General features: G+C 40.4%; 1 protein-coding gene across 1 annotated transcript in view; it reads left to right on the top strand.

Moving 5' to 3' along the window:
- DEPDC1 (DEP domain containing 1) overlaps positions 1–13,576 on the top strand; it is a 1,033,362-nt gene that overhangs the window by 910,833 nt on the left and 108,953 nt on the right. Inside the window, exon 10 of the mRNA XM_044085606.1 lies at positions 355–531. Within this exon, the coding sequence (XP_043941541.1) occupies positions 355–531 (177 nt within the window). The remainder of the gene's footprint in view (positions 1–354; positions 532–13,576) is intronic.

Below are 13,576 nucleotides of genomic sequence, written 5' to 3'. Positions count from 1 at the left end.
GCAGGAGAGAGTGCCTATGCGACTCTCCTCTTCTTCAGTTAGTAAGGTATATTGGATCAGGTTTGTGTGTGGTGTAGCAAACTCAATCTGAGGGAGGGAAGGAGATGGAGAGGTATTGTGGGTAAGGGGAGGAGCTTGGAGCTTGAATCAGATGCTGGTAAAGCTGCCGTCTCCAGAACCGATACCCACAGGTTGATGACAAATGAAGTCCAACTACTCAGATGGAACGTTATGATGAGTACATAACTTTTTATAAAGTGTACAATGAATATTAAGCAACAGCAGTGTGTCACTTTTTTTTTTGCTTTGTATGTTTATATTTCAGATTTTTTGCTTTGTATGTTTATATTTCAGATGGTACAGACATTCTCTAGGTGTGTATTGTGTTGTGTAGATGAGACGGACCTTGATGAATTGCTTGCAACACGACTAGTGTCATTCCTTATGGATCACCATGAAGAAATCTTACAAGTACCAGTCTACCTACAGAATGCTGTTCAAGAGCATATTGATTACCTCAGGAAAGTTCCGGTAGGTTAAAGTTTATGCAAATATAGATAAATGAATTGTTGGAGTGAAAAAAAGATGTATTGTTGCTGCATTATTGTAGACTTATCACTTCTTATGAATATTGAATCAGTTATCTTGGTAAGCCACCAGGAAAGATAAATATAGTTTGTTCCATGTGTGATTCTGCAGGAGTCAAAAAGCTGTCACTGCAACATTATGTATCCCGAGGCTTTGACATCTCAACATATACCCTGTTACTAAATTAGTGGCTTGTGCTTTAAAGTCTGGTTTTGCTATACCTGCGTATTCTTTCTGGGCTATCATCACAAAACTGTGGAACACAGGCATGATTAAATAGATTGTTGAATCTGAGGAGGAGGAGTTGTCCATTAGGAGACCAGATCAGGTTTCAGTGCCAGTTTAGGCAGTTATAGTTATGTTGCCTTTACTATAAGAGAAATAAGCCATTCCTCTTTTAGTTCTAACATGTATAGAACCTTTTGGGAATATCTTGCAGTGAATTACATTCATTGAGCTGCCATCGCGAGAGAATGCAACTTGTAGCAGTTACATAGAAGTGGTATTTTGGGTACCATGTCCTTTTTAGTATTATCTACTGAAAACTTAAGCTGCAAGAATGAACTGACAGGTTTGTGAGTTACAAACCACTGAGGCTGAGGAGGAAACTGCAAAGGTTTTTATCCTAATTTTAAATATGTTCATCATATTGATTACTGCTGAAGTAGCCTTAGCTTAAATGGGTTATATCCTGCCAAGGATATAACAGCTGACCAGCTTCCAAAGCTTCATGGCACCTTCCACATGCTCGAACTGCCAGACAGCTCAATCTGAGCTGACTAAAAAGACAAGTTAGGGCACCAAGCCCTTCAGAGCTTTACTGCTGCCAAAGAGAATGCTCCTCAGGCTTTCTAGGATCCATGGTCAGCTTGTGCTGTTCCTTTGGTGGGCAGATAAGTTCCCTTCTAGAAAAAAACTTCCATTTTCTAAATATTATCTTGTCGCGTTCCTCTTCATGAAAGTAATTTTAAGCAAAGAGTTTTGTGTTTTAGCAGACTGTCATAAGACTGTATTGTGAGTTGTGTAAAGTAAATGAAAACAGTTTATCTGATGTTAGTTTTCAATTGTTGGTTCAGATCTGATCCTGTGATCTGACTCAGCCATTACTAAAGCTTGTGGTAACCAGGAAGTTCTCAAGCTTGTCCCTTACCCATAAAGCATCAGCCCTAAGCTACCTCAGATCTTGTTTGCCGGTTTCCGCGAAAGACATGGTTGACCTTGCTCTTGAGGTTTTACTGATAAGTGATTATAGTTATCATATAAATTCTTATATTTTCTAATATCTCTTATTTTCTCATCACTTACCCTCATACAACATCATATTTCTTCACTTACCATAGCTGGTAATTTCTTCTTTCGGGTTTATCGTACAGTTTTTTAATTGTTGAATTACCATTGTTGGTAATTTTTCTTTCTGTCTTTCTTCTTTCCTAAACATCTGTGTAGTCCTTTGTTTACCATTGCTGGGAATTTATTTTTCCTGCCTTTTTTCCCCTATAGCTAAAAAACAAAACAAAAAAAACCTGTCTTGCTTAACTTTCTTGTATTATAGCTGTTTGTGTAATGGAGGATAATTGCCCCACCGGGTTAAGAAGTGTGTCAAATGTGGGCACGTGCTACCACTTTCGAATGCCCACACACTATGCGTTTATTGCCTAGGGCCACAACATCTGCAAGAAGACTGTTCAGTATGTCATAATTTTAACCCTAGTGCTATTGTTGAGAGGAAAACTAAACTCATCTTAAAAGGACTGTTACCTTCCTCATTTGCAGAAGCAATATTTGGGGCTCAGTCCACTGAGCAAAAAACAAAAGAAGTCAAGTCTTCTTCACCAAGACCTTCTACCTCATCCACCTCAGTATCGGAGCTCACTCGTAAAAAGCCTAAACTGAATCTGAAGAGATTCCAAAGCTCTTCACACTCGGATCTGACAGCCTCGAGTCCTACAGTTCTCCCTAGGAACAGATACTCACTGTCCTTTGATACTGTCCCATCTAAGTGATCTTCACCATTTTTGAAAGGCACCGGTCCAAGTCTCCTCCTCTATTCATCTAGAAGTCTGACGGAGGAAGACATGGAAAGAATGATGCGAAAGTCCATCTCGGTGCAGATTCAGATCGGTGTCATGCTGGCTTCTACCCCATCGGGTCAGGAGACTCATCATCATCTACACCTCCACTTCAACCTCCTCCTCTGATCATTTCGGTTGCTTCAGAATCCTGGAATCTGAGCCTTCCTGATCTGTCTAGCTGAGATCTAAAGATAACATTATCTTTGGATCCGGATGACTCTCTGAGCTGAAGTTTCCTGTCAGGTCAGAGGTGCTGGAGTTGACTCTGAAGTTGCCGGAGCCATCTCTGCCCCTCTGGCACTGGGTAGCTCATCTCCAGCTTCCTCCTCGAAGAGATTGCTTTCTGAGCAGGGGATAATAGCAGTCCAGAAGCTTGCCTTTTCAGCTCTGGAGTCTTCTCTGTTTCCAGGGCAATTAGCCTTCGAGGTTGTGAAGAGGGTGTTCTCTGCTCCGACGGCTGTAACCCCCTCTGATCCTCAACCTTCCACCTTGATTTCTCTGTGCTCAGAGCCTCATGATTCTTTTCCACAGGGGCAGCCAGTCAGAGATCTCCAGGCTACCCAGCAGGGGATTACAGTTTATTCTGATACCTCCCCGGAACATCCCACTGAGGAAGGTCACTAGGAAGAAGTGTAAGAGCACTTGGACTGTCCACAAGAGTCTGTCACAGAGGATATGGGCTTCGGTGAAGGGTCCCCATGATCATGTTCAGAAGACGTCTCATTTGGAGCCATCCTTGAGATCCTAAAACAGAGGGGTGGCTGGACACCCAGCAACCCTTCATCTGAGGAGTCTGTATTCCTGGGTTCTTTCAGTACTAGTCCATCTACCTCCTCGGTTGCTCTGCCCACCGATGAGGTTATAGATTTGGTCTTTCAGTGGGTATGGAAAGGAACCTGACACACTTGAACCCATACCAAGAAGACCAGACAATATTTTGGCATCACCTTTGAGGAAGGAGTTTTGGGCTAAAGGGATGCCTGTTGATGACATGGTCTTGGCAGCGGCCACCAAAAAGAAATTGCCAAACAGCATTCCACTGTTCATCCCCCTAACAGGGAGTCTAGGGTGATGGACAGGTTTGGGAAGCATGTCCATTCTTCGACCTTTGCCCTAAGGTTGCTGAATTATTTGGCACAGTTTACAAGGTTGCAAAGGGATTTAATAAAGGAATTCTCAAATACCGTTTCAGGATGCATTTCTGCAGAAGCCCAATCATCCATGACGTCTCAGTTAGCTACCCTACAATCTAATTCGAATTCAGCCATGAAGCTTATTTTGCATTCAGCCAAAGGAGTCCCACGGGCAGCAGGTTCAGGTATTTCCATCATGAGATGTGCGTGGATGCACCTATTTGATTTTGCAGAGCCCTTCAAGTCTGTTCGTCAATGCTTCTTTTGACAGCACATCTTTGTTTGGCCCCAAAGTGAAAGATGCATTATCCAGGTGTGAGAAGTACGGAAAGACCCTCTCTGCAATGGGCATATGTTTTTCAACCCTTCAAAGATCCTTTTCTAGGAATCGGTGAGGTGGTCAAAGTGTGGTTCAGGAAGTCCCAGCATCCTTTAGAGGACACACATGGAGAAAGTTCCCCTGGGGGCTGGGTGGAGCTCTAATGGTTAATGACGCCCCTGCAGCAGAGGAGGTCCTGAAAGGAGGCCCAATTGTCCACCTCTGGAGTCTATTGAGGGTCAATTATCCCTGCACCAGAGGTTGCCTAGACATAACAAACAATACTTGGGTGCAGAAGATTATATCCAGAAGCTATGTAATACGCTTTTCCCTCACACCTCTGATCTCAAGAAAAAATCCCCAATGTTCCATCCAGTCAGACAGAAAAAGCAGAAATACAAATACAAAAGCTGCTAGAAAAAAGTCATCCAGTAAGTCCTGCCAGACCAGATAGAATCTGGAACTTACTCAAGGTTTTTTATAGTGCCAAAGAAAGTGGGGGACTGGAGACCAATCTTTGATCTCAGCAACTTAAACAAGACAGTTCAACATACCAAGTTTCGAATGGTCACAGTCAGTCCATTCTCCCCTTTCTGAGTAAGGACGACTAGATGTACTCAATAGGCCTTCAGGATGAGTACTATCACATAAAGATGAACAGATGATCCAGAAGGTATCTATGCTGCCGGTCAGAGCCACCAATCCTGCACTTCTTGAAGTCTAACCTCACTTCTGGAATTCCCCCCCAACACAATGAGCAACAACAAACTAATACACCTTGAAGGAATATATTAAATATAAATGGAAACAAAACTCCTCGTACTGCTCCCCAATCAACAGAAACACTAGCTAATGAACAAGCTATGGTGGATCCAAACATTATCGGAGCATTGGATCCTATTGCTATCTCTTCCTCCTCATCTTTTTTATTGAAGAAACCTTTACCTCTACCGGCAAGAAGAGTGCAAAGCAGAAGTGTAGTAAGAGAAGGAAGAAAACGGAACAGTCCTGTTAGAGCCAGACGAAGGTTTGAAAACAATTGCTTATAACATATCCAAATATAAATTTAAGTCCTAGTAAACCATCATTATTGGAGAAAGGGCTAACCTTTATTCCAGCATATTATGCTGACATGGCAACGACTGTTAGTGAACTTAAATATTTTAGAAGGAACTTAAATTTAAAAACTGAATTTTTTGGATGCAGTAATTTAAATTTTACACAGTTCAAATGCCCATGGACTTGTATACCGAAGGGCAGTGACATTACAAAAGTGTTTGAACAGATAGTAGAGAGAGAGAGATTTCTTTGCATATGAGGAGAAACTGTAATACATTTCATAATTTGACACTTGAGGAGAGGGCTGCATGTAGAAAATTGTTGAAAAATCAAAATATTGTAATAAAACCAGCAGACAAGGGAAGTGGGGTTGTAGTAACGGACACTGACTATTATACAGAACAAATGTACTGGATGCTGGCATCTGCAGGCTATCAAATTATTGCATTGAATGAGAAAAATGAGATTGTTAAGGATGTTACTTGTCATCTACAAATTCTGTATAATAAGATTTCTAAGGAATTATATGATTATTTCTGTGTTGATCATCTGAAAATTCCAATAATATATGGGGTCCCTAAACTGCTAAGTCTTTGCCAACTCCACCACTGAGACCCATAGTCTCAGGCAGAGGACGGATAACTGAGCCACTGTTGAAATTCCTTGAAATACAAGTAAGAGTGAATTCTGAGCACACAGGAACCATTATACGTGACACTAATGGTGTTTTATGTAGTGTATATGAATTGTCCAAAAATAATGACTTGACCAATTGTATGTTTGTGACATTAGATGTAGAATCATTGTTTACTGTGATCCCTATAGACTTTGGCATACAGTCAGTGAAGCAATTTCTACTAGAATATTCTGAATATGAACAAAAGTACATAGGAACACTTTGTGATTTGCTAAGGGTTGTACTAAATAACAATATTTTCTTATTTCAATATTTTCTTATTTCAGCAACAATTATATAAACAAATACATGGGGTGGTAGTGGGTACACCAGTGGCAAACACGTTTGCCAGCATTGTGATGTATGTATGGAAGAGTCAATTAAATCAGGCAGATAGTAACCCTTTTAAACATGTTTTATTTTATTGTTGTTTTGTGTATGACCTGTTTTTAATATGGAAAGGAGACCAATTTAATGTTTGAGAAGTTTTATGAATACATTTCGAATACCTGCCATTTTTTAAAATTCAAAATTACTATGTCACTTGATGAAATAGACTTTCTTGATATAACAATAATGAAAAATGAAGAAGGGACTTTGGAGACCACTCTATGTAGGATTCCTATAAAAAGGAATAGCCTATTATATAGACATAGCATGTACCCAGGCCATACCTTTAAGAATGTGACTAAGAACTAATTCCTTAGAGTAGCAAGACTAAACACTATTGAATCAAATATGGTTAACCAAATAAATCTAACTGTGAAATCTTTTGTTGACTGAGGGTATAATTATAATGAGGTGATGCATATATATGGTGATACTCAATATCATACAGGTAGGAAAGCCTTTAGTTCTAGGAATACCTTAGATACATTGACCAAAGACTGGATGAGTTAAGATGTATTTTAACATATAATAAAAATACATCTGCTGTTAAAAGAATAATTTCTAGACATTAGCATATTTTGCGGGACCTACATGAACTTAAAAATATTAAAAGTGAACAACCTCACTTCACATATAAGAAACATAAGAACCTTAATAACATCTTGTGTTACAAGGAGCAGCCTAAGATATGGTTCAATAATCAACAAATTAAAAAAGGCACATATAAATGTGGAAATTGTAAATTTTGCATGTATATTAATATGGATAATTCCATTCACTTGGCTAGTAATAGAAATATAACATTAAAAGCACGTGGGAACTAATACCAAGAACCATGTATATCTGGCAATATGTATAACGTGGCTCATACTATATAGGGAAAAACAATTGGAAATTAAAAGAACATATTTGTAGCTATGTTTCAGAGATAAATACTAAGAAGAATACGAATGCTTTATATAAACATATTCTAGAAGATGGTGATAGCCATATGTTTAAATTTGCCATACTGGAAGTATGCATAGCAGAAATACAAGGTAGTGATATACTGAAAACTGAACTAGCAGAGATGAAGTGGCTAATTAGGCTCAAAGCTCATATAGTATCATGACATTGTCCCTTTACAACATTTGCTGAAACACAAGCATAATTATATAAAACATTTGCTGAAACACAAGCATAATTCTATCTGATTTGCATAATGTATATGTCATGTGACTGTTTAAGTATATAAGCTATGTTAATCTTATTCTTAGTGTTTAATGCCTTTGGGAAGCCCCTTTGGTGTCGCCACAGCCCGCAGGGTGTTCACCAAATGCATGGCAGTAGTAACGGCTCACTTGAGACTGCAAGAATTCTGAGTGTCTCCATATCTAGTCGACTGGCTCATTACTATCTCAACCAAGCATCAGTTGATAAGGGCAAGAGAGCCGGTTCTTCAGACTTCTCATCTGGGAATAACTGTAAACTACGACAAGTCTCAACTACAACCACCTCAAAGTTTGGTATTTATAGGAGCAATTTTCAGCACAAATGTGCACATAATATGCAGTACCAAAATTTAGCCCACTTAGTCCTTCAAGGTCTTGGATCAATGTCATCAGAGATCACCTTACTACCTTTAGCCAGATTTTATACGAGGATTCTCCAATGGATGCTTGCAACACAACGGTCAATACCTTGCCAACCCATGTCAACTCAGATATGAATCACTGAGACATGCAAGAGAGATTTCACGTGGTGGATTGTTCTACTATGCCATCCATTCATTCACCCTAAGCCCAAGGCCATAGTGACCACGGACACTTCCCAGTGGGGGTGGGGTGAGGGGCATTTTCTGGTGAAAAAGTCCAAGGCAGTTGGTCCACTGAAGAGGCCAACTTTGCATATCCGTGTCCTAGAAAGCAGTATTCAGTGTTGCAGGCCTTCCAGGATGTTCTTCTTCCAGGGACGATTGCACTTCAAACAGAAAATATGTCAGTAGTTTGGTACATCAACAAACAAGGAGGGACCAGATCATACCCTTTGTGTTGAGAAGCACTCAGAGTGTGCCAATGGCCAGTCTCGTCCAACCATTTACTCAGAGCAATGCACATTCTGGGGAAGTCCAGTGTAATAGCAGACAAACTGAGAGGTACATTCTTCTACCTCATGAGTGGCCTGTCAACAAGAAAAGTGACGGGAATGATTTTTTGTTGATGGGGGCCAGCCTTGCTGCAAATCTTTTTACTCCCCCCCCCCCCCAAAACAACAAATGCAGTAGCTATTTTGCCCTAATCCCCCCACAGGGGGAATCACAGAGGGATGCTGTACGTCATGATTGGTGCCTTGGTCTCCTTTATGGCTGACTACCAATCCCATTAATTCCAAAACTTCTGCAAAAAGCAGCCAGATTGAAAAGCAAAGTCATCCTCATTGCACCTTACTGGCCTTGGTTTCCCCTTTCTTTGGCCTCACTTATTTCACCAACCTTGGATTCTATATCTGATTCCAGACCTCCTGTCTAAACTGACGGGCATGATCCATCCAGACATTTCAAATCTCAAGCTGATGGTCTAGTTTCTCCAGTTCCATTAGCAGTCACACAATCAATGCTCTCTTCCCCTGTCCGACATATACTTTTATCTTCCCATAAAGCTTCAACACGAAACCTCTGTACAAGTAAATGGAAGACATTCATTTACTGGGCACAACAAAATCATGTTGACCCATTTTCAGCTCCGCTACATAATATACTCAAGTTTTTAGCTTTACTTTTTAAAGAAAGAGCTAGTTCCTCAACCATTAAAGTTCAGTTAGCAGCAGTATCAAATTTTCACATTTGGTCTGAAGGTTCTTCGGTAGTCTGTCATAAATTGTGCAAAAGTTTCTTGCGAGGTACTTTGCTTTTGAGACTCCCTTTTAAGGATCCTACCCCACCACCAACACCATGTCATCTCAATTTGGTACTGCAGGCTTTGATACATCCCCCTTTGAACCAACAGCTAAATGTGAACTTACGTATCTCACCTGAAAAACTGTTCTTCTTGTAGGTATTACCTCTGCTAGACTTTTTTCAGAGATTCAAGCTTTCCCTTCAAAACCTCCATACTTGATCTTTCACATGGAGAGAGTAATGCTACAAACAAATGCCTCCTTCCTTCCTAAAGTTGTGTCAGAATTTAATATCAATCAATCCATTAATTTACCAGTATTCCTTATTAATTTTACAAACAAGGGTGAATACATGTTACATTTATTGGATGCTGATAGGTAATTACGTTTTTACCTGCATAGAATGAGAGATCAGGAAAACATACCAATTGTTTCCTTTGCAGAACTGAAATTGGGTAAACCATTTGCAAAAGTCACTAGCCAGATGGCTTAACTGATTGTATTTTTCTTTTATATATAACAAATTGGGTATTAACTTGCTAAAACTGGTACACACCCATTCAACTAGACCCATGGCAACTTCTTCAGTCTTTCTATCAATAGCTACCATGGGCGATACATGTGCAGCAGTAACTTGGGCTACTCCTCATACATTTGCTACTCATTACGAATTAGATTTGGTTTCCAGGGCTAGAGCATCATTTTGTTCAACTGTGCTCAGGAATATCCTTCCTTAGAGTCCACCCAGAATTGTAGGTAGCTGGGGACTCTGTCCCAACAGTCGAGGATAGAATGAAAATTGACAACATCAGATAAAGAAGTTATATACTCACTATAAAGTTCCATCTGTGTTGTTCATTTTCATTCTTCCTCAACTTCCCACCCATCAGCCTCCATCCCTTCTGTTCACAAACTTCTGAACGAATGAGTTCTCAGAGAGACACCATTGTCCTTTATATTGAGCTCCATATATAGTTTCTTCCTTTATGGAGCACGTGTAATTTTACGTCTCCTAGAGTTATGCATGTTAAACATTCCCTTTCTGGTAAACACAGCAAAGATCATCTGAGGTAGCTTAGGGCTGGTGCATTATTGGTAAGGGACATGCTTGAGAGCTTCTTGGTTACCACAAGCTTTAGTAATGGCTGAGTCAGATCCGAGGATCGGATCTGAAACAGCAGTTGAGGAAGAATGAAAATGGACAATACAGATGAAACATTATGGTAAGTACATAACTTCTTTTTATGTGGATAAACTGTATTTTACTATTGTGGGGGCTGACCTAGTGTTTTAAAGTGCTTTTTACTATATTTTTCTGTCAAAAAAGTGACTTTTAAAATACTTCAGCTTTTTACCAGCATTTGCTGCTTCTTTTTCCTAGGAAAGAGGCACCATTTTTGGCTTGACCATAAACTTCCAGTCCTACATTCTGTCCTTCTTCCAGCCACACAAAGAAAAAGTTAAACAAATAGCATTTGCCAATACAACAGACTGTCAATTTGAGGCAGCCACAGTTGGGTGATTCTGCTATGGCCATTTGTTGTACCTCAGACCACTCATCTTTTATGCTGGATCCTCTGTGGACTGGGGTTAGCCACATTCTGTGTGGCTATTGGGATCCCTTCAGTGGACAAGGGAAGACCCACTCTTGTCAGTCCTGGCAGAGGGAACAGGGAAGGTTTCCGTGTTATGTCAGACCGCAGTACTTATTCCTGTGGAAGCAGCTGTTCCCATTAGTAACATGGTTGGCCCCCTGTCAGAATGAAACAGAAAACCAAGCATGTATCTACTCCCTTCAAATTCCTTTGGATAGGAGTAGTTTACTGGGTCTGGCTCAGGGTTGAATTGGGGCTATTGGTCCTTCTTATGACATAGTTTCTGGTAAAAGAAAGAGGGATTTCTCTTTTCCTGAAGAGATTCAAGATTTTGAATCTGAACAAGAAGATGAAGGGGACAGGTACAGTATTTTTTCCTCAGATTTTTGATGCAGACTCAGAGCAGAACTCTGTTTCTGATTCTGTGTGTGTGTGTGTGTGTGGGGGGGGTCTCTTTCTCTGAGACTATTGATGGACTGTGCCAGTGTTTTCTGTGGGAAAACGCTTAGGATTCCGAGTCCTTCAGAAAATACTACGAGTTGATACAGAAAGATTTTCCAAAGCCTGCACCCATTCCTCGCGTTCTGTCTGCTTTAGAGGGTGTGTGCGTTACTGCTTGCAGTTTTCCTAATTGTCAGCCAACTGCCACTAAAAAGACAGAATGTATAAAGTTACTCAGTCTTTTAAATTTTTATACACTAATCAGAAACCTGGATGGTGCAGTGGTGTAGCGGTTAGCACTGTTGCCTCACAGCAAGAGGTTCTCTGGTTCTGTGCTGGGGTGCCTTCTGTGTGGAGTCTGCATGTCCTCCCTGCGTTCGTGTGGGTTTCTTCCGGGTGCTCCGGTTTCCTCCCACATTCCAAAGACATGTCGTAGGTGGATTGGACACTCTAAATTGGCCCTAGTGGTCTGTGTGCGTGTGAGTGTATGGTGCACCATCTGAGGAGGGTTGGTACTTGGGCTAGCAACCTGATCTCGAAAAACCTGTACCTGTCACAGAAACAAGTGTTGTTGCCTGATGTGCTAAATGCACAGGAGTGAATCCAGGATTCTGAAACCTAACCCAGCAGCCATAACTTTAGTTGATCCTACTGCTGCTAAGCACTTAGTTAATTCCAGTCCTACTCTTTCTGATAAGGATGGGAAATTACTGATAAGGATGGGGAAAGAAGTGCATACTTCTACAACTTTGTTTTTCAGAATTTTGAATTGTCAGTCTTGTGTGTTAATTTGTTCTGCCTGATTATGAAAGTATGAGGAATGTTTTATCTGCAGTGTCTTGTGAAGAAAAATCTGCTTTAAATAATTTAGTTTCTTCTGTTGCACAAGGCACTACATATTGTTTATGTGTGTGTTAATTCTGTTGGTATTTCTTCCAAGGCTATGGCCACTAGTACTGTTTTGAGGAGGTTTGCATGACTCCATACTCAGAACTTCCCAGATTCTGGTAAAAATTAGATTTTAAATTCCCCTTTAAGTAGAGATTTAGTATTTGTCCTGTCTGCTGCAGAGGTGATCAAAAGTGTGATGAAAGTGGTAAGTTGATCTAGGGAAGATGTAAGACTTTTTAGCCCTCCTTTTAAAAATTTTCCATTTGATTTCTAACTTCTCATCCAATTTTGATAAAAAAAAGACTGAACAGTTTCTACAAATTACAGTTAAACTGACATTAAAGAAGAAATGACAAGTGGGTTCCAGAAAGAAACCTAGAACCTCCAACCAAGGACAGTCCAAGTCTGAATGACTATTCAAGAGACCTTTTCACCCACCCCACTCCACCTGGCCCCTTTTTTCTTCCAGAAAATGTTTTTTTTAATGCTTTGTCAACAGATAGTTTCAGACATATGGGTTCTGAATATCAATCAAGGTTATAGATGGCAGTAGGAGGTCATTCCTCATTCTCCTGATCAGACTGTTTTGTTTTCATTGGTTCTTCATCACTTGCTGTCCCAAGAAGTGATAGAAACACTTACTCCTTCAGTGGTGGGGAAGGGTTTTTATTCAAGGATGTTCAAGTTTCCAGGTAATACTAGACTTAAAAGATTCTTATAATCACATCCCTATTCATCCAGATTTCAAATGCTTCTTAAGGTTTTGCGTGTCTGCATCACATTCTCTGCCTTACCCATTGGACTATCCACTGCACCAAGAGTGTTCACAAAGTGTCTAGCTCCTGGTGTAGCTCATTGCAAGCTACAGGGTTTCCATATTTAGGCAGTGTGTTTATATTTGCAGAGTCTTAGTCTTTTCATAGTGTCAGGAATCTCTCTTCTGGGATTCTAAGAGAACATTCAAAAATCTTTCTTGATTCTTTGACACAAGAGTGTGTTCCTGGGATGTCAACTAGATGCCTCAGTTCAAAGAGCTTTACTTCCACAGGAAAAAATAGATATGTAGAGCTATTCCTAAGGTGTTCTACTCAAACTTCAATCACTGCAAGGGAATACCTCAGGATGCATGGTCTAATGGCTTTTGTGATTCTCATGATATCACTGACAAAACTCTACAGGAGAAAAATACAGTGGCATCTGAAGTCTCTCTGGTTTCAGCAACAATACCCTGCAGTTTGTCAGAAGAGAAATCATTTGGTGGAGACAGTAAATATCCTTAAATCCAGGTCTCCACTTCTCCCTCCGTGTTCCAAAGCAGTCAGCTCAGACGCCTCAGACTTTTCTTGGTGAGCAGTTTCAGGAGGGATAAAAGTGTGGGGCATGTGTGATACCAAGGACAGATGCAAGCACATAAATATCAAGGAGATGCTTGCCCTGATCAACTCCCTGAATCATCTTTCATCCCTGAGACCTCTTCAAGTTGTTACAGACATTGCCACAGTCATGAGGTACACCAACAAGCAGGGGGGAACAAGGTC

This window comes from Protopterus annectens, chromosome 10.part0 (genome assembly GCF_019279795.1).
Source record: "Protopterus annectens isolate FY-2018-M chromosome 10.part0, PAN1.0, whole genome shotgun sequence".
In the NCBI taxonomy this organism is placed as follows: domain Eukaryota; kingdom Metazoa; phylum Chordata; order Ceratodontiformes; family Protopteridae; genus Protopterus; species Protopterus annectens.
The sequence above is the reverse complement of the archived record's forward strand: the minus strand, read 5'-3'. Positions and strand labels throughout refer to the sequence as shown.